The 20,650-nt window shown below is 35.7% G+C and overlaps 1 protein-coding gene across 1 annotated transcript in view; it reads right to left on the bottom strand.

The window, feature by feature from the left end:
• The window catches only part of LOC132740181 (small ribosomal subunit protein uS5m-like), an 84,426-nt gene that overhangs the window by 9,029 nt on the left and 54,747 nt on the right, over nucleotides 1–20,650 (bottom strand). The window contains exons 7-10 of the mRNA XM_060728038.1: nucleotides 19,334–19,380; nucleotides 10,881–10,938; nucleotides 4,226–4,288; nucleotides 2,362–2,501 (exon numbers count right to left, since the gene is read on the bottom strand). Of these exons, the coding sequence (XP_060584021.1) occupies nucleotides 2,362–2,501; nucleotides 4,226–4,288; nucleotides 10,881–10,938; nucleotides 19,334–19,380 (308 nt within the window). The remainder of the gene's footprint in view (nucleotides 1–2,361; nucleotides 2,502–4,225; nucleotides 4,289–10,880; nucleotides 10,939–19,333; nucleotides 19,381–20,650) is intronic.

Here is a 20,650-nt window from a genome sequence, read left to right as displayed (position 1 = left end):
TCAATAGGGGACATCTACAGGTCATGAACAATCATCATACTAAGTTGGAAATTCCTAGGCTTAGCATTCTTTAGTTATTAATCAGAAACCATTTTTACCTACAAGGTCAATGTGACCTTGACCTTTGACCCCTTGACCAAAAAATCAATTTTTGGGCCATCTACTGGTCATGAACAATAATCATACCAAGTTTGAAGTTCCTAGGCCTAAGCTTTAGTTATAGATCAGAAACTGTTTAACTTAAATTGAACTTTGCCATTGTCACAAAGTGAAAGTATGTTTGTAAAATCTTGCATTATATTTTCACGCCGAACCTCATTTTTACTCTATATTCATTGATGTGAGATTGCATCATCTTTTGTTCAATTTAGAGTTTTCGGGTGAAATTATTATTTAGAGTATTTTTATGGTTTGCATAAATTTCCATGTCTCAATTTAAACATCTTGCCGTTTATTTCACAAAAATCCTTTCAGTAATAAGAAAGTTACATTTTTGTTTTATGAACCAGATATATGTATTATGTCTGTATTTAAAGGACGAGCCTTTATTTTACATAACTATTTTTCCCGCCGTCCCAGCTTTATTTCGGGCAAATCGATTTTTCATGTTTTGCACGATCCGTTTTCCCGCTCAGCACTCAGTAGTTTGATATATAATGACTAAATTTTAAGTGATATATTGCAATGCACTGGACGTTAAACAGGTCACTATGACGGTGACAGACAAATTATATTTGTCATAAAATTACAGCTTGTACAAGGTAAATTTAATTTTCTAGTGATTTTGTTTCATAAATTTTTGCTATTTCGTAAAATACTATTTTCTATTAGAATTATAGTTTATTTGATTCAGGTTTAGTTATTTGGCAGTAATTTATTGTTTTCTAAATTTTTGCAGATTAAATTTTAAAAGCTCTTTTTATTCTAGTGTTTCGCTATTGCAAATTTATACCGAGACATGTTAGTGCAGTAGTGTCTAGTGATGTCTTATTTTAACATGTCAAATGAAAGACAATGTGCAGATATAATTTTCAGATACAAAGCACATGACCTCAAATTATTTCTTAAGCAAACATGTCATGGCATTAGGACTTTCTCCCAGCTATTGAATCTTTTATTTTAGAAAAATGCATTACATGTACACATTCCATCATGAGTTGTTGCCTTTTCTTTATTCAACTATAATTTGAAGAAAGGCCATGGCCTGTGGCACTTTAGCTTTAGTGCAATAAGCAAACTTGGTAAAAGACTACCTAAGAATGCTACAGACAAAGTTTGGTGATCATCCATTAATTTCTTCAGTAGGATGTTTAAAGGTTTCTATTTTAAGCTCTAGAGGCCTCTAAAAGGAGCCAATCAAATTAATATGAGCAAATTTGATAAAAGACTACCTAAGAATGCTATAGACAAAGTTTGGTGATCATTCATTAATTACTTCAGTAGGATGTTTAAAGGTTTATTTTCTATTTTTAGCTCTAAAGGCGCCTAAAAGGGGCCAATCAAATTAATATGAGCAAATTCAATAAAGACTAAGATTGCTTCAGACAGAGTTTGGTGATCATCTATTAATTACTTCAGTAGAAGAAAATGTTTTTTTTTCCCTATTTTTAGCTCTAGAAGCCCCTAAAAGGGGGCAATCAAATTAATGTGAGCAAATTCGATGAAGGACTAACTAAGATTGCTACAGACAAAGTTTGGTGATCATCCCATCAATAGCTTTAGTAGAAGAAGATGTTTAAATGTTGGTTTTTTCCTAATTTTAGCTCTCTTGATACCCTTAAAGGGACCAATCAAATTAATATGAGCAAATTTCATAAAAGGCTACCTAAGAATGCTACAGGCAAAGTTTGGTAAACATCCATCAATTTGTTCAATAGAAGACGACGTTTCAAGGTTTTTCTATTTTTAGCTCTCTTGAACCCTAAAAGGGTTGACATGAGCAAATTTAGGTTTGACTGAGTAAAGTAAATCTGTCCAGCGGTTTAAGGAAAGAAGAAAAATGTTGACACATGACAAAGGACGCCAGAGCATCCCTTTTTGATACCAATAGCTCACACTGAACCTTCAGTTCTGGTGAGCTAAAATTTGAAAGGAATTATCGCAATATGTAAACTCATTTTGAATTTCACCTGTTCTCTCACTATATACCCTTGGACAGGCATAGCTTCAGTTTAATGATTTCGGTTCCTCCTGATACCCAGTAGCTGCAACATTCAATTGGCTATCATGAGGAAACCCATGAGATCACTGATTGCTCTTGTTTATTAAAGGCAGACAGACAGATGGACAGACAGACAAAGGAAAAGTGATCCCTATATGTCACTGCTACTCTGTAAAGCTGACACAAAAGTCAATGCATACCGTTTCTATTATGCCCATCATTAATGCCCTGGAGAGATTAAGATAGTTTCTAACACAGCCTTCAGATTTAATATGTACATCCTTGATACCAATCAGCCGGCAAATTATCCTTAATGCTGGATGACATCTTAGACCAAAACCTAAAATCATTCAATATAAAATTATGCTGCAGAAAGGGAACAGTGGTCTTGTGGTTATGGTGTCTCCAACTCAAACAAAGGATTGTGCATTCAAGCCCTGTGTCATTCTAAGTGAAGACTATGACCCTGACACTTAAGTGCTGTTTAATTGCACAAAGCAGACTAACAAGAGCTGTCAGAGCAGACAGCATCGCTCGACTTATTAAACCCAGTAAAGGAAGACAAACCTATGGGGGTACACAAGGGCAATATTTTTGACAGAAATGTAAGTATTATAGATATGCACATAGCAGATATGCTCTAAGAAATATCCTGAAAATATCTGGATATTTGATCATCTTTGTGACCTTGACCTTGCAAATATTAGCCTAAATTACATGTGTCACACTTGTAGCCATGATAGTTATCATTTGTGTTACAATCCCTCAAATGATGACTAAATGGTTCCTGTTCACATCTTCTGTTTTATCTTGACCTATGTGATCTTGACATTACTAGAAGGAACCTGAATTATGTGTGTAATACTTAGCTATCATGACTTCTAAGAGTGACCTTGTCCTTTGACCTAGAGACCTCAGATTCATTTACACAACACAGCTTTTCATAGTGATGAACATTTTTATGAAGTTTCATTAAAATCCTTCCATGCATGTAGGAGAAATTCTCTGGACAAATTTCCATATTATAATCATCTTTAATAACCTTGACCTTGCATGATATTATATTAACCTAAATTACATAATTCACATAGTCACAATAATGACCATTTGAGCTTCAATCCCTCACTAAATGATAACTTAATGGTTCAAATACACATTTCATATTTTTTATTTGGACTTTGACCACTATGTGTGACCTTGACCTTGGCCGCAAGGACCTGAATTTTGCATGCTGCACTATGCCTCAAAATGGTGAACATTAAGACATTTGTGCGAAGTTATATTGAAATCCCTCTATGCATGTAGAAGTTTTTCTCTGGACAAGCATTTTTCAATGACTTTCAAGTGTGAACTTGACCTTTGGCCTAGACAACTGCTTCATGCACACGACACAGCTTCACATAGTGGTGAACATTTCTATGAAGTTTCTTTAAAATTATTCCATACATGTAGGAGATATGTTCTGGACAAAATGGGATGCTGCCTGCACGTCAACAAGCCAGGGGTGTTCCTATAATAAGACCCGTTTTTCAAAAGGGTGTATAAAAAGCAATTCGAAAAAAATATTTTTACTGCTTCAAAACTTTAATCTGAAATCTGACGCCATCATTTATGCCGATGCTGGTGGTGAGTAGGACACCTCTCCATTTACTTCCATATACCATTAATATCATAAGCATATTTTATTCCAAATCAAATATTGTTATCTATTTTTTATAATATATAAAATATTGCTAAAACCATTAACTGATTACATTATTAATATCAATTTCATTTTCAACATGAATAACAAATGGAGATACATGAGCCTGTTTCATAATTTCAACTCTAAAACATATATCTAAGAAATCACCTTTAAAATTCAACTAAAATTATTTTAAGCTAAAGCCTTTAAACACAATCTCTTTTTGTGTGCTATTTGAACAAAATGTCTATTGCTGTCTGTAAATCTGTGCAAAATTATATTACTGTAGGTTGGATTATTTTCATCTTATTTAACATCAACAGGCAGTCATGACAAATAAATTTAACACAAAACAGTAAAATAATGACTTATCAACTTACCTTTAGGTGCTTGGTGTACTATTACAGATGTTTTATGATATGTGTTTGCAAAATTATGCAAAGCTGTGAAAAAAAAATTCTGATTTTAAACAAGACAAAGTATTCAAAGCAGTAATTAAAATTCATTAGGCTTTTAAAACCATGATGGCCCTGGATCACATACCTGAGATACATTGCCAGAAAAGGTTAATAAAGCCAGAAATGGGGTCAATAAAGGTTTGTCATTTTGTTCACCAGGCTGCATCATTGCCTCTCTCCAGAATCACTTGGTACCCTAAAGGCATTACTAACAAGAACATGTTTGTTGAAATCCCACCAGTAGTTTAACCTGTGCAGGCCAGACAAGAATATTCTATTTTAAACTCTGGCAGACATTATGTGCAGCAAAGTGGAAAGTGGGGGTGATGTGCACCACAAGGGATGATACTGAACACTCCTGTAAAGTTTGTGAAGGGTGAACGAGATTTTTCTATTTTTAGCTCTGGCGGCCATTTTGTGCAACAAAGCGGAATGTGCCGGTAATTTCCACAAGTACTGATGGTACTGATCACTTCTGTAAAGTTTGGTTGAAATTCCACCAGTAGTTTGACCTGTGAAGGATGGACGAGATTTTTCTATTTTTAGCTCTGGTGGCCATTTTGTGCAACAAAGCTAAACGTGCCTGTAATTTCCACAACTACTGATGGTACTGATCACTTCTGTAAAGTTTGATTGAATTCCACCAGTAGTTTGACCTGTGAAGATGGACACAATTTTTCTATTTCTAGCTATGGCGGCCATTTTGTGCAACAAAGCGAAATGTGCCGGTAATTTCCACAACTTCTGATGGTACTGTTTACTTCTGGTAATCCCACCAGTAGTTTGACCTATGAAGGCCAGATAAGAATATTCTATTTTTAGCACTCAGGCGGCCATTTTGTGCAGCTAAATGGAACATGACCGTGATGTGCACTACTAGCAATGGTACTGATCAGTCCTGTAAAGTCTGGCTGAAATCCCACCAGTAGTTCGACCTGTGAAGAGCAGACAAGCTTAATATGGACAGACGGACGGACGAGGGACAGACAGACAGCAAAGGCAAAAAACAATTTGTCTCCAAAAAAATTGGGACACATAATTATTTGTGTCAAATCTCAGAAATCACTTAACAAGAACCAGCTGATGCTCCCCGAGAAGGTTTTGGACACAGGTAAGTATAAAAAAAATGAACAAAGGGCAAAAGCTCCATAATTGGGCAAGGCAGAGTTATGTTTTTTTTGCACTGCATTTCCATTCAATGAGACACTGCATTTCCATTCAATGAGATCTATCTATCTATAAAGTTTCATGATGATATCTCTTATAGTTTCAAAGTTATGTCCCAGGTAAAATTCAAAGTGTAACAAGGCAGTCTGAAGGACAGCTAAATCCCCTTCCGCACTGAACATGAATGTGTACTTCTTCACCTTTTACCAACCATGACCTTAATGTTGTGTCATGCATATCATAAGCACATAGTCTCACGATGGTAATTATTTGTACCAAGTTATTTAAAATCTTCCATAAAGTCAAAAATATATGGAGAACATATAACCTTGACCTTGGGTGTTGAGCTTTGCAGATTGTGTCATGGTGGGGATCATTTGTGCCAAGTAATTCTAAAACCTTTGAATTGTCAATAAGTTATAGAGCTGACATGACATGAATAGGTGTTTTTACATCGGACCTTTGAGTGTGACCCTGACCTTCAGGGTTGTGACTTGATTATTGTGCTCTGTCAATGGTGTCATAATGGTGATCATTTCTGCCAAGTTATCATAAAAACATTGCAGCAGTTTGAATGTTATGGACAGACACGAAATGTAGACTTTCTAACATTTGACCTTTAAGTGTAACCTTGACTTTGGAGGTAGCAATTCAATTATTGCCATTTGCACATGTTCTTATAATGGTGATCAGTTGTTAAAAGTTACTTTTAAAAAATTTCAGCGGTTAAAAAGTTATAAAGCGGACAGGAAATGTAGACTATTTATATGAAATGAAGACTTTTTAACATTTGACCTTTAAGTGTGACCTTGACCTTGGGGGTAGCAACCCAATTTTTGCACTTTGCACATCATCTTATTATGGTGATCAGTTGTGCCAAGTTATTTAAAAAAATTTCAGCGATTTAAAGTTTTGGAGCGGACAGGAAAGTGTTACAGAAGGACGGACAAAGTGGCAACTATATACTCACCCCTTAAGTTAAGTCTTATTGACAAAACTAAGGTAATCTTGGATTATTTAGGCACAATCAGGCAAATGGGTAGAAGTATCATAATTGTAACTAGAAGGGTTTTTGTCACAAAAACATATGTCTCCCAAAACTATGTATGGTCACTCATGTGAAGTGTAATTGAAATCCCACTAGTAGCTTGACCTGTGAAAGCTGGACAAGATTTTTCTATTTATAACTCTGAGAGCCATTTTGTGCAGTGAAGTGGAACATGCCAGTATTCTACACAACTAGGGATGGTACTGATCACTCCTGTAAAGTTTGGTTTGAAATCCAACCTTTAGTTTGACCTGTGAAGGCCGGAATTTTTTTTTCTATTTTTAGCTCTGGCGGCCATTTTGAGCAGCGAAGCAGAATGTGCCCGTGATGTGCACATCCAGTGATGGTTTTGATTTCTCCTGTAAAGTTTGGTTGAAATCCCACCAGTAGTTTGACCTATGAAGGCTGGACAAGATTTTTATATTTTTTAGCTCTGGCGGCCATTTTGTTCAGCAAAGAGTAATGTGCCCATGATGTGCACAACTATGGATGGTACCAATCACTCCTGTAAAGTTTGGTTGAAATCCCACCAGTAGTTTGACCTGTGAAGGCTGGACAAGATTTTTCTTTTTTTAGCTCTGGGGGCCATTTTGTGCAGCGAAGCAGAACGTGCCTGTGATGTGCACAACAAGTGATGTGTTTGATTCTCCTGTAAATTTTGGTTGAAATCCCACCAGTAGTTTGACCTGTGAAGGCCGGACAAGATTTTTATATTTTTTGCTCTGGCACCATTTTGTTCAGCAAAGCGGAACATGCCGGTCATGTGCACAACTATGGATGGTCTAATCATCACTAATGTAAATTTTGGTTGAAACGTCACCAGTAGTTTGACCTGTGAAGGCCAGACAAGCTTAATGCAGACGGATGGATGACCAGACGACCGGAGAGAAGGACAGACAGATGGCGGAGGCAAAAACAATATGTCTCCAAAAAATTTTGGGAGACATAATGAGATAAAATATCAATATAATAAGAGTATACATTTATTGATGAACAAATTGCTACTGATTCCACCAATACTCCTTAACACTTACTTCAGCATCATTTTACAAGTTTACAGTGTAACTTCCAAATTCGGGAACTTTGAAATCCCTAAACTTCTAAAATCTAAACATTTTTCAGGGTCCCAATAGATACCTCTGAATTACAGAATTTCTAAATTTCGAACAATTTTCTGGTAAAATTTGGGTTATATCAATTTAAATTTACTTCCAAAATCCCGAAATTGGTAAAATTGTCAAAGAATATTTTAAATGAGATTGTAAAACCATATTTTAATGAGCGTAAAACAAGATATGTTTGTAAAACATGTATGCTCCGTATCTTCAGCCAGTTAGTCATGTGATGAGTTTTGACCTAGTGAACAAACAACATTGCATTTGTGAAAAATGCTATGCCACTGCATTAATACAACACTAAATAGTAGTGTAGGAACAGATTTTTTTTGTTTCTATATAATTGAAGATTGTCATAATGCATAGATCCCTGACCTATCTAATTCTTATCATCAGATTAGTGGTTAAATCTATTCATTGTTATTCAAATGAAAGATCAGAGTATGAATATATCAATGCAGTTGAGTCTAGTGAATTTGGTGGTGAAGGTCATATTTCACACAGACTGTACATCAAAGGACAACACAGTAAGACACAATGTAGGTCAGCTGATATCAAAGTTCACTTTATATTTTAATCTGTGCACATGGTTCAAATTTCATAGCTGTACATCAAAGGACAAGAAAGTAGGTCACATCATCAAAATCTAGGTCCCCTGATATCAAAGTTCAATTTTACAACTAAAACTGTGCACATGGTCAAAATTTCATTGCTGTACATCAAAGGACAAGAAAGTAGGTCACTGTCTCAAAACAATTTTGATACAGGTCCACCAAACAACGTTTTAGGTAAAATATTTAAGCTGTAGCTGTCTCCAATTCAGAAAACATATGTTTTAGTTTCTGTTTTTACTGTGTATATAATGAGAATCAATGCCCCCGGGCAGGGCCAATTTTGACACCAGGGGAAAAATTTGAACAACTTTGGTAGAGGTCCTATAGATGATATTATATAGCAAACATCAAAGCTCTATGCCTTGTACATTCAGACAATAAGATTTTTTCTATTTTTTAATTATGTACATAATGACAATCAATGACCCCTAGGCCGCGGGCCAATTTTGACCCCAGGGCTATAATTTGAACAATCTTGGTAGCGGTTCACTACACAATGTTTCATGCAAAATATCTAACCTCTAGCATTTGTCTGAGTTTCAGGAAGATAATTTTTTTTAAAGTTTTTACTATATTATACATATAAGGAAAACCTATGGCCCCCGGGGCGGGGCTAATTTTGACACTAGAGGCAAAATTTGAACAACTTTGGAAGAGTACCTATAGATGATAATTTATACCAAATATCAAACCTCTAAGCCTTGTACCTCTAGACAAGAAGGTATTTTAAGTTTTTACTCTATGTACATATAGTTAAAATCAATGACCCTCAGGGCGGGGCCAATTTTGACCCCAGGGCTATAATTTGAAGGGGGGCATAATACATCTTGACACCTATTAAAACAAGAGCCCGGTTTGAGCAGGGTGATGCTCCCCGAATAGGTTTTGGACACAGGAAAGTACACCTCTTGTAGTTTCAGAGTTATGTCCCTGTAAAAAGGTCAAAGTGCAATAATTCCAAAATTAGGCAGAGTTACTGTTCTTTGCATTGCACTTCTAATCAATGTGATCTATCAACCTACAAAGTTTCTTGATGATATCTCTTATGATTTCCGAGTTATGTCTCGGACAACTTCAAAAAAGTAAAAATAAACAAAGGGAAATAACTCCAGAATTAGGCAAGGCAGAGTTATGATTCTTGTGCACTGCACATCTACCTATTAAGATATATATACCTACAAAGTTTCATGTTGATATCTCCTATAGTTTTACAGCTATGTCCTGGACATGGTTTTTCTAAAAGGGGAGATAATTCAAAAATAAGGTTTAACAGAGTTATGGTTCTTTTGCACTGCACCTCTACTCAATAAGATCTATCTACCTACAATGTTTCATCTTGATATCTCTTATAGTTTTAGAGTTATGTTCCGGACAAAGTTCAAAGTGTTAAAATTAACAAAGGGCAATAACTCCAAAATTAGGACAAAAAGAGTTATTGTTCTTATGCACTGCACATCTACCCATTGAGATCTATTTACCTACAAAGTTTCATGTTGATATCTCTTATAGTTTTACAGCTATGTCCTGGACAAGATTTTTCTAAAAGGGAAGATAATTCAAAAATGAGGCTTAACAGAGTTATGGTTCTTTTGCACTGCACCTCTACTCAATGAGATCTATCTACCTGCAACGTTTCATCTTGATATCTCTTATAGTTTTAGAGTTATGTTCCGGACAAAGTTCAAAGTGTTAAAATTAACAAAGGGCAATAACTCCAAAATTAGGACAACAAGAGTAATTGTTCTTATGCACTGCACATCTACCCATTGAGATCTATTCACCTACAAAGTTTCATGTTGATATCTCTTATAGTTTTGGAGTTATGCCCCGGACAAGATTTTTCTATAAGGGGAGATAAGCCAAAAACCGGGCAAAATAGAGTTATGGTTCTTTGACACTGCACTCCCCCTCAATGCCCTCTACCACTGTATGAAGTTTCAACAAATTATCTCCAAGGGTTTTCAAGTTATGCTCCGGACAAGACAACGGACGGACAGACAGACGGACAAGGCGCCGACTATATGCTCCCCCGAAATTTTTCGGGGAGCATAATAAAACCATGTCAAACACTTGATTAAAGTGTGAAAAACTAGTAACTGAGAAGTATAATTTGAGGGGAAAAAAATACTGGTTAATAGCTGGTACTATGTGAAATATACTAAATTATTAACATTTTCCTTTTGTATGAACGAGCTCTGTTATAGGTAATAATGAATGTCCTACTTATAAATTGATGTCTAATGTTTCTACTTGTACCACTTCTGAATTCCGAACTTTTTGGCAAGTCCGACAGGTGTTCAGTTTTTGAAACACTTGATTAAAGTGTGAAAAACTAGTGTATGAACGAGCTCTGTTATAGGTAATAATGAATGTCCTACTTATAAATTGATGTCTAATGTTTCTACTTGTACCACTTCTGAATTCCGAACTTTTTGGCAAGTCCGACAGGTGTTCAGTTTTTGAAAGTTACACTGTATATTTTTTTTTGTCTTTTATGTTACTCAAGAGGATACTATATTGGTTCACTTGACTATGGTTTTGTAACTGGTAAAGCTAAAGATGGGATGCAGAGTTAATGACATAAAGGCATGTTGCAAAACATGAATATGGCCCTAAAATTAAGCAATACTTACGAGTATGACCATCAAGAATATCTATATATACCAATCGCTGGGCAGCTCTATTTTTTGCCTATAAAAAATGAAAAGAATCAATATGAAACACATCAAATATTTAAACTTGTTTGTTTGTTTGTTTATTTCATTTTTACGCCTTTTCCAACAGTATTTCAGTCATATAGGCGGGTAGTTTCCTAACCATCGTTCCTGGAGAGTTACACCAGTACTAGACTACCTTCCTCCGCGCTAAACTACCAAAGCATCTCCCGGGGATCGAACCCACGCCAGAGAGGTAATTGGATTAGAAGTCATTGACTCTAACCCCTCGACCACGGAGGCGGTTTTAAAATATTTAAACAAGAGGGCCATGATGGCCCTGAAGTCGCTCACCTGTATATAGTGCCCCAACTCCATCCCCCACCCCCCGGCAGGGCCAATTTTAACCCAAGGGCTTTTATTTGAACAAACTTGGTAGACACCCATAAGAAAATGTTTCATGCTAAACATCTAAGCTCTAGCTCATTGGGTTTCTTAAAAGAAGATTTTAAGTTTTTACTATACACATATAGTTAATAAATGACACCCCTGGGGCGGGGCCAGTTTTGACCCCAGGGCTTTTATTTGAACAAACTTTGTAGACACTCACTAGAAGATGTTTCATGCTTAATATCTAAACTCTAGCTATTTTGGTTTTTTCAAAGAAGATTTTTAAGTTTTTGCTATACACATATAAGGAAAATCAATGACCCCCCGGCTGGCCAATTTTGACCCCAGGGCTTTTATTTGAACATACTTGGTAGACACCCATTAGAACATGTTTCATGCTAAATAACTTAGCTCTAGCTCTTTGAGTTCTTTAAAAGAAGATTTTTTAAGTTTTTACTATACACATATAAGGAAAATCAATGACCCAGGGTTGGGGGTCAATTTTAACCCCAGGGCCCTTATTTGAACAAACTTAATAGACACCCATTAGAAGATGTTTCATGCTAAATTATATAAAATATTTAAGCTCTAGCTCTGACGGTTTTTTAAAAGAAGATTTTTTAAGTTTTTACTATATACACAAGAATATGTAACAGAGTTGTAACCAACGGGAAGTTTTATATGAAGCATAAAATAGTGCTATTTCAAATGATTGAGGTATGAATTTCAGGACTTTCAGTCCAAAATTATGATCAATGCTAGATCTGCAAATGCAACAATAAATTTATTAAAATACAGTGGAGCCTTGCTAATCCGAACCCTTCTAATCCGGAATCCTTTCTTATCCGAACGGAGTGTCCTGTCCCGATTTTATTCGTTATTTTCAATAGTAAAAATCCTTTCGAATCCGGAACCTGTCTATTCTGAATTCCGGACAATTTTTTCAATTTTTGTTCTTATTTTACTCTAAAATTTACCTCTCAGATCCGAACAGATTTTGCTAAATGTCACACCTTCATAAAAATTAATGGAAACTGTCAGTGAATTCGGATAGTCGCTGAATACAACAATTGACAAATGCTGGTACAACTAGAACTGCCACTATCATGGCGTGAATACCCCCGCATACCACTTTGTCAGAATCAACAGTGGCCATTTAGAGCTCAAGGACAACCTCCCTGCCAAATCTGAGGTTACTAAGCCAGTGCATTGCTAAGTTATGTATTCTACATGCTTCAAATGTGAAAATGTCAAAATCAATACATTGCGGACAGGACATTCTTTAGCAATTGAGAAGAAAAGCTTTTTTTTTTGTCAAGGTCCCTGTGACCTTGACCTTTGACCCAGTGACCTCAAAATCAATAGGGGTCACCTTATAGTCATGATCAAAATCCATGCCAAATATGAAGACTGTGGGTCAAAGGAATCTTAAGTTAATGGGTGGACAAACTTTTTGAAGTCAAAGTCCCTATGACCTTGACCTTTGATCCAGTGACCTCAAAATCAAAAGGGGTCATCTACTAATCATGATCAGCATCCATGCCAAATATGAAGACTGTGGGTCAAAGGAATCTAAAGTTATTGGGCAGATAAACTTTTTGAAGTCAAAGTCCCTGTGACCTTGACCTTTGACCTGGTGACCTCAAAATCAATAGGGGTCATCTACTAATCATGACTAACCTCCATTCCAAATATGAAGACTGTGGGTCAAAGGAATCTTAAGTTATTGGGCGGACAAGCTTTTTGAAGTCAAGGCCCCTGTGACCTTGACCTTTGACCTGGTGACCTCAAAAACAATAGGGGTCATCTACTAATCATGACTAGTCTCCATGCCAAATATGAAGACTGTGGGTCAAAGGAATCTTAAGTTATAGGGCGGACAAGCTTTTTGAAGTCAAGGCCCCTGTGACCTTGACCTTTGACCTGGTGACCTCAAAATCAATAGGGGTCATCTACTTATCATGACTAGCCTCCATGCCAAATATGAAGACTGTGGGTCAAAGGAATCTTAAGTTATTGGGCAGACAACCTTTTTGAAGTCAAGGCCCCTGTGACCTTGACCTTTGACCTCAAAATCAATAGGGGTCATCTACTAATCATGATTAATCTCCATGCCAAATATGAAGACTGTGGGTCAAAGGAATCTTAAGTTATTGGGCGGACAAGCTTTTTGAAGTCAAGGCCCCTGTGACCTTGACCTTTGACCTGGTGACCTCAAAATCAATAGGGGTCATCTACTAATCATGACTAACCTCCATGCCAAATATGACGACTGTAGGTCAAAGGAATCTTAAGTTATTGGGCGGACAAGCTTTTTGAAGTCAAGGCCCCTGTGACCTTGACCTTTGACCTGGTGACCTCAAAATCAATAGGGGTCATCTACTAATCATGACTAACATCCATGCCAAATATGAAGACTGTAGGTCAAAGGAATCTTAAGTTATTTGGCGGACAAGCTTTTTGAAGTCAAGGCCCCTGTGACCTTGACCTTTGACCTAGTGACCTCAAAATCAATAGGGGTCATCTACTAATCATGACTAACCTCCATGCCAAATATGAAGACTAAGGGTCAAAGGAATCTTCAGTTATTGGACGGACAAGAAAAAACCGACGGACGGACGGCCGGACATACCAACTTTTGATGTTTATGAGGCAAATCAGCTCATAAACACCACCTGGACCAACGTCCATAAGCAAAATAAGCTCATAAAAACAAAAAAATAGCTCTTAATTTGAATTTTATGAGTTTTTGTTCTTTATTTAACTACGGAATGAAGCTCATAATAATTAAATGTTTGCTCGGACGGACAGCCGGACGGACGGACAAGCTGATTCCAGTATACCCCCCTTACAACTTTGTTGTGCGGGGGTATAAATATTTAATGATGTCTCGGCCTCCTGTTTAACATCGTAGGTTAACTAACCCTTGAGGACATCATATTTTTGCTTATTTACTTATTTTTATTTCTTTATTTTTGTATTCACATGTATTAAAATGAACGATAAGAGACTGCAAAAATAAAATATCTAAATTGCAATTTCAAATGCATTCCCGTTTTCTTTCCTTAACAATTTTGCAAATAACATGAAAAAAAAAACATGTAAAAAACCTTCTAATTCGGAAACCTTTCTAATCCGGAAACCTTTCTAATAGGAACTTTACTTCTGGTCCGGACAAGTTCAGATTAGACAGGTTCCACTGTACTAGTAAAAAGAAACATGGAATTTAAAATTCTATCATATTAACCTTTGACCTCTAAGTGTGACCTTGACCTTGGAGTTAGGGGTGCAGGTGTTGTGCATGACATAATTCCTATTTGTGCCAAGTATTTTCAAAATCCCTTTAACTATGTAGAAGTTAGATCAGACACAAAATATACCCTATAACAGACTATGTCAATCTTTGACCTTTAAGTGTGCCCTTAGAGGTAGGGACCCATGTTTTGCGCCTGACATATCATCTTATACTATTTGTGCAAAGTATTTTTAAAATACCAGGTTTTGCACTGGACACAAAATATACCTTATAACAGACTATGTAAATCTTTGACCTCTACGAGGGCTGTTCAATAAATACGCGGAAAATTGTCGCTACTTCCTTATTTTCCAAGTTAGCTGCAGTTTTATTGAATTACTCTTTAATAAGTCCAGAAAGACAAGGAAAAGGAACAAAGGGCAATAACTATATAAATACTGAAGATGGAGTTATGGTTATTGTACACTGCACTTCCTCTTATTGCAGTTTACCATTGTATGAAGTTGTATTGAATTCCAACTACAAGTTTTTAAGTTATGCACAGGTCAAAAAAGTAATAAAGGGTAATAACTGTAATAATTCCAATTAGAGTTATGGTTCTTGTGCATTGCACTTCATCTCACTGCCCTTGACCATTGTATAAAGTTTCATTGAATTCCAACCATTAATTTTCAAGTTATGCACTGGACAATCAAAAGTAACAAAGGGCAAAAACTTTTAAATGAGTCCAGAAAGAGTTATGATTTCTGTACACTGTGCTTCCTCTCAATATACTTGACCATTGTATGAAATAGTATTGAATTCCATCTAGTAGTTTTCAAGTTATGCTCTGAACAAGAAAAAAGCAATGGAAAAGTGACAAAGGGCAATAACTCTATAATTACTGTGGACAGAGTTATAGTTTTTGTGCACTGCACTTCCTCTTATTGTGCTTGATCATTGTATGAAGTTTTTTTTAATTCCAACTAGTACGTTTTAAGTTATGCTCTGGACAAGGAAAAGTATCAAAGGGCAATAACTTTGTAATTTGTCAAAATGGTGTTATGGTTCTTATGCACTGCACTTCCTCTTAATGTGCTTGACAACTGTATGAAGTTGAATTGAATTCCAAACAGTAGTTTTCAAGTAATGGTCCAGACAAGGAAAAGTATCAAAGGGCAATAACTCTGTAATTAGTCAAGATGGAGTTATGGTTCTTGTGCACTGCACTTCCTCTGACTGTGCTTGACCATTGTATGAAAGTATATTGAATTCCAACCATTTGTCTTCAAGTTATACTCCGGAAAAAAAGCAATGTAAAAGTAACAAAGGGCAATAACTCTGTAATTACTTTAGATAGAGTTATGGTTCTTGTGCACTGCACTTCCCTTTATTGTGCTTGACAATTGTATGAAGTTGTTTTGAATTCCAACTTGTAGTTTTCAAGTAATGCTCTGGACAAGGAAAAGATACAAAGGGCAGTAACTCTGTATTTAGTCAAGATGGAGTTATGGTTCTTGTGCACTGCACTTCCTCTAACAGTGCTTGACCATTGTATGATGTTATATTGAACTCCAACCATTAGTCTTCAAGTTATGGTTCGGACAAAAGAAAGCAATGGAAAAGTAACAAAGGGCAATAACTCTGTAATTACTTTAGATAGAGTTATGGTTCTTGTGCACTGCACTTCCCCTTATTGTGCTTGACAATTGTATGAACTTGTTTTGAATTGCAACCAGTAGTTTTCAAGTTATGCTCCGGACAAGGAAAAGTAACAAAGGGCAATAACTCTGTAATTAGTCAAGATGGAGTTATGGTTCTTGTGCACTGCACTTCCTGTCAATGTGCTTTACTATTGTATGAAGTTATATTGACTTCCAACCATTAGTTTTCAAGTTATGCTCCGGACAAGGAAAATGCAACGGACCCCTTGATGGACAGACCGACCAGCGGGTGACTCCTATATACCCCCCCAAACTTCGTTTTTCTGGGTATAACAAAGGGCAATTACTGCAAAATTTGCCAAGGCAGAGTTCAAGTTCTTGTGCACTGCACATCTACCCATTGAGATCCATCTACCTACAAAGTTTCATGTTGATATCTCCTGTAGTTTTAGAGTTATTTCCCAAACAAGATTTTTTAAAAAGGGGAGATAATTAAAAAATTGGGCTAAACAGAGTTATGGTTTATTTGTACTGCACTTTTACTCAATGAGATCAATTTGCCAACAAAGTTTTATGTTGATATATCTTATAATTTTAGAGTTATTTCCCAGACAAAGTTCAAAAAGTAAAAATAAACAAATGGCAATAACTCCAGAATTAGGCATGGCAGAGTTATGATTCTTGTGCACTGCACATCTACCCATTGATATATATCTACCTACAAATTTTTATGTTGATATCTCTTACAGTTTTAGAGTTATGTCCCGGACAAGATTTTTCTATAAAGGGAGATAATTCAAAAACCGGGCAAAATAAAGTTATGGTTCTTTGACACTGCACTCCCCCTCAATGCCCTCTACCACTGTATGAAGTTTAAATATATTATCTCCAAGGGTTTTTAAGTTATGCTCTAGACAAGACAACGGACGGACAGACAGACAGACGGACAGACTGACAAGGCGCAGACTATATGCTCCCCCGAAATTTTTCGGGGAGCATAAAAATGGAAAACTGGAAAATGCAGTCAATGATTTTAATCAATCATTTCTGTAAGATTTGGATGAAATAAGAAATGCACCAGTTGTTTTAGAGGAGTAGTTAGGACAATTTTTTAGACAGATGGAGAGATATAGGGATGGACACAGGGATCACGTTTCTAGGCCACTTGGGCGACAAAGTCGCCTTGTCTCTCTCCATTTCGCCCGGATCGCTCAGAAAAGCAAAAACAAAGTCGCCCTAATTTGCAATAAATTTTAAAGTGTCAAGCACCTCGGTAATCGTCTACGCTCCTCCTATTTCAAAGCGATTTGTTAAACGCATTTTCATTGGTCGGTAAACGCAGCGAGACAATTTAGCGAGTGTTGGAATTGAATGGTTGACATCTTCGGGTATTGTCAAATGCCGACTTATTATCAATAAACAACAAATAAACAGATTAGCGGAGATTCATGTCAATTAGGATAAATTGGGGGCATACTTATTGCATTAATTAGTCGGTAAGTTTAGTGATCTTATTCACACATTTTCTCTGTACAAAAGCGTGTCGGGTTTGCCTAAAATACGAAAGTAAGATTTTTGACGAAAGTGAGCGAAAGTAAGCGAAAGTGACTTTTAAAATTTGAATTGTACCGTTTTAATAGAATTTTACAGTAAAATTGCTGTTTGTAGACGTATATTATTAGCAACTAATTATATATATTATAATAAATAACCATAATCATGATCTAATCGCCATTTATTAGCCTAATTTCTATATACAAGTTTAGTTATCTTCCTTTCGCTTGCATAGAAAAATACGAAAATGACTTGTAAACTATTAAATATAGAGTTTAAATTGAAAATGTATAAGATAAGAAATTAATATTTATAAGTTCTTATAATATACGCCTGAAAAATGCAATATTAGTATAACTTCCAATTCAACGCTTTATTTCATATTTCACAAGTCACTTTCGTATTTTTCAATGTGAACGAAAGGAAGATCTCAGAACTTGTGAATAGAAATTATGCAAACAAATGGCGATTAAATCATCATAATGATTACTTTGAAAATAAATATTATATATTTCTGATAATATACGTCTACAAACTGCAATTTTAGTATAAATCTCAATTTATACTCTATATTTAATATTTTACAAGTCACTTTCGTATTTTTCAAAGTGAGCGAAAGGAAGATCTCAGAACTTGTGTATAGAAATTATGCAAACAAATGGCGATTAAATCATCATAGTGATTATTTTGATAAGAAATATTATAAGTTGCTTATAACATATGTCTGCAAATAACAATTTTACTGTAAAATTCTATTAAAACGGTACAATTCAAATTTTAAAAGTCACTTTCGCTAACTTTCGTCAAATATCTCACTTTCGTATTTTAGGCATACCGAAGCGTGTCGGTCACATGTATCGATGTTTACAATTGTCTCAGCAATTTTGAAAATAAATGTTGGTGATGATTTATCCCTTGATTATTATTCTTTAAAAGAACTTTTTTACCGATAGATTTAATGCATTGTGCAGAAAAAGTCCGTCGAAGAAAAAAAAATTATCAACTAGCTACACGTTAGATTTTCTTTAAAAAATAAATAAATAAATAAAATAAAAAAAAGCATCCACATAAACCTTATTAAGTTTATATGAACTTTGACTCAGCACTCCCTATGAATATTTCTGGGGAAAATAATGAAATACATGTATAGGGCCTAGGGGCCTATACGTGTAATTAAAATATTTTTTTTAAATTTCAGCACAACATCACATGGCTGCAGCATTAAAATCAAAACAAGCTACACAAAACCTATGATAAAGATGGTATAGAAGGAAAAAAAACTGCCACATTTGTAATTTTGCTGTATATTGTTATGAGTTACTTAATAAACTGTTTTGTACTCCACATAATGTTAATCAATCTAAAATCTTAGAAATGGAACATCAACACTTAAAAAAAATGCAGTTTGTATGCACTTCTCCTTGTCCCTAAAAACTTCTCCCTATTTTCACTGGAGGGAGAAGTCACTTCTCCCTAAATTTTAGGTCTAGCGTGATCCCTGGGACAGACAGACATCTGAGAAGTGATCCCTATATATTACTGCTACTCAGTAATGTAGCAGGCCACACAAAAATGAAAACAATACTCACTGCATTAATGGCAGACTGTGTAGTCCTTCCTCTACCGGTAGCTATACCTATACAAAGAACAAAAATTGTTTCTTAATTGTTTTATAAAATGATTCTTTGATATAAAATGCAAGTAGTGGGAAACCAAGGTTTTTTTCCTGTCACTCCTACTGTTTTAAAGGAGAGTGGTCATCATATTTTTGTACTAATTTTAATATCTGATCATGTAGGACAAACTTAAGTAAGTTACTTTTCATAATTTGAGCATTAAATCATTGGTAATTGCCTTAGTATTACCCTTCAAAGTCTGGTATCACACATATGTAAGAATTGCTAACCGTTTATGCAGGTGTGATCTCAAACCGGAAGTGACGTACATATATCCCTATGTAAATTGTTGATAGTTCATGATAATGATGTTTAGCTTTATATTTCGTAGCATGATTTGAATTTTTGTACATATATTGTATGAACTATATAAACAAGAGCCAGTTGAACCCGGTGATGCTCCCGGACTAGGATTTGGACACAGAAAAGTATATCTTTTGTAGTTTCAGAGTTATGTCCCAGACAAAGTTCAAAGTGTGATAATTCCAAACTTAGGCAATGCAGAGTTACTGTTCTTTGCACTGCACTTCTACTCAATAAGATATATCTAACGACTTGTGTGCGAAACATTGTCTCAATATGTTGATCATTTCTGTGAAATAGTTGTAAAATCCAACTTCAAATAACCAAGTTATGGGCAGGACACAATTTTACTTCAAAGTCATGCTGTGACCTTGACCTTCAAGGTAGCGACCCAAATTTGCTCAAGACACGTCATCTCAATATGGTGATCATTATTGTGAAATAGTTGTAAAATCCAACTTCAAATAACAAAGTTATGGGCCAGACATAATTTTGCTTCAAGGTCATGCTGTGACCTTCAATGTAGCAACCCAAATGTTGCGCGCACCACGTCGTCTCAATATGGTCATCATTCCTGTGAAAAAGTTGTAAAATCCAACTTCAAATAAGGAAGTTTTAGGCCGGACACGATTTTGCTGCAAGGTCATGATGTGACCTTGACCTTCAAGGTAGCGATCTAAATTTGAGCGTGACACATCATTTCAATAAAGTGATCATTTCTGTGAAATTGTTGTAATATCCAACTTCAAATAACCAAGTTATGGGCCAGATACAATTTTTATTCAAGGTCATGCTGTGACCTTGACCTTCAAGGTAGCGACCCAAATTTTAAGCGCGACACATCGTCTCAATATAGTAATCATTTCTGTGAAATAGTTGTAAAATCCGACTTTAAATAACGAAGTTATGGGCCAGACACAATTTTGC

The sequence above is a fragment of the Ruditapes philippinarum genome, unplaced genomic scaffold (assembly GCF_026571515.1).
Source record: "Ruditapes philippinarum isolate M1 unplaced genomic scaffold, ASM2657151v2 ctg974_1_1_1_1, whole genome shotgun sequence".
Classification (NCBI taxonomy): Eukaryota; Metazoa; Mollusca; class Bivalvia; order Venerida; family Veneridae; genus Ruditapes; species Ruditapes philippinarum.
This window is presented reverse-complemented; position numbering and strand designations above follow the sequence as displayed.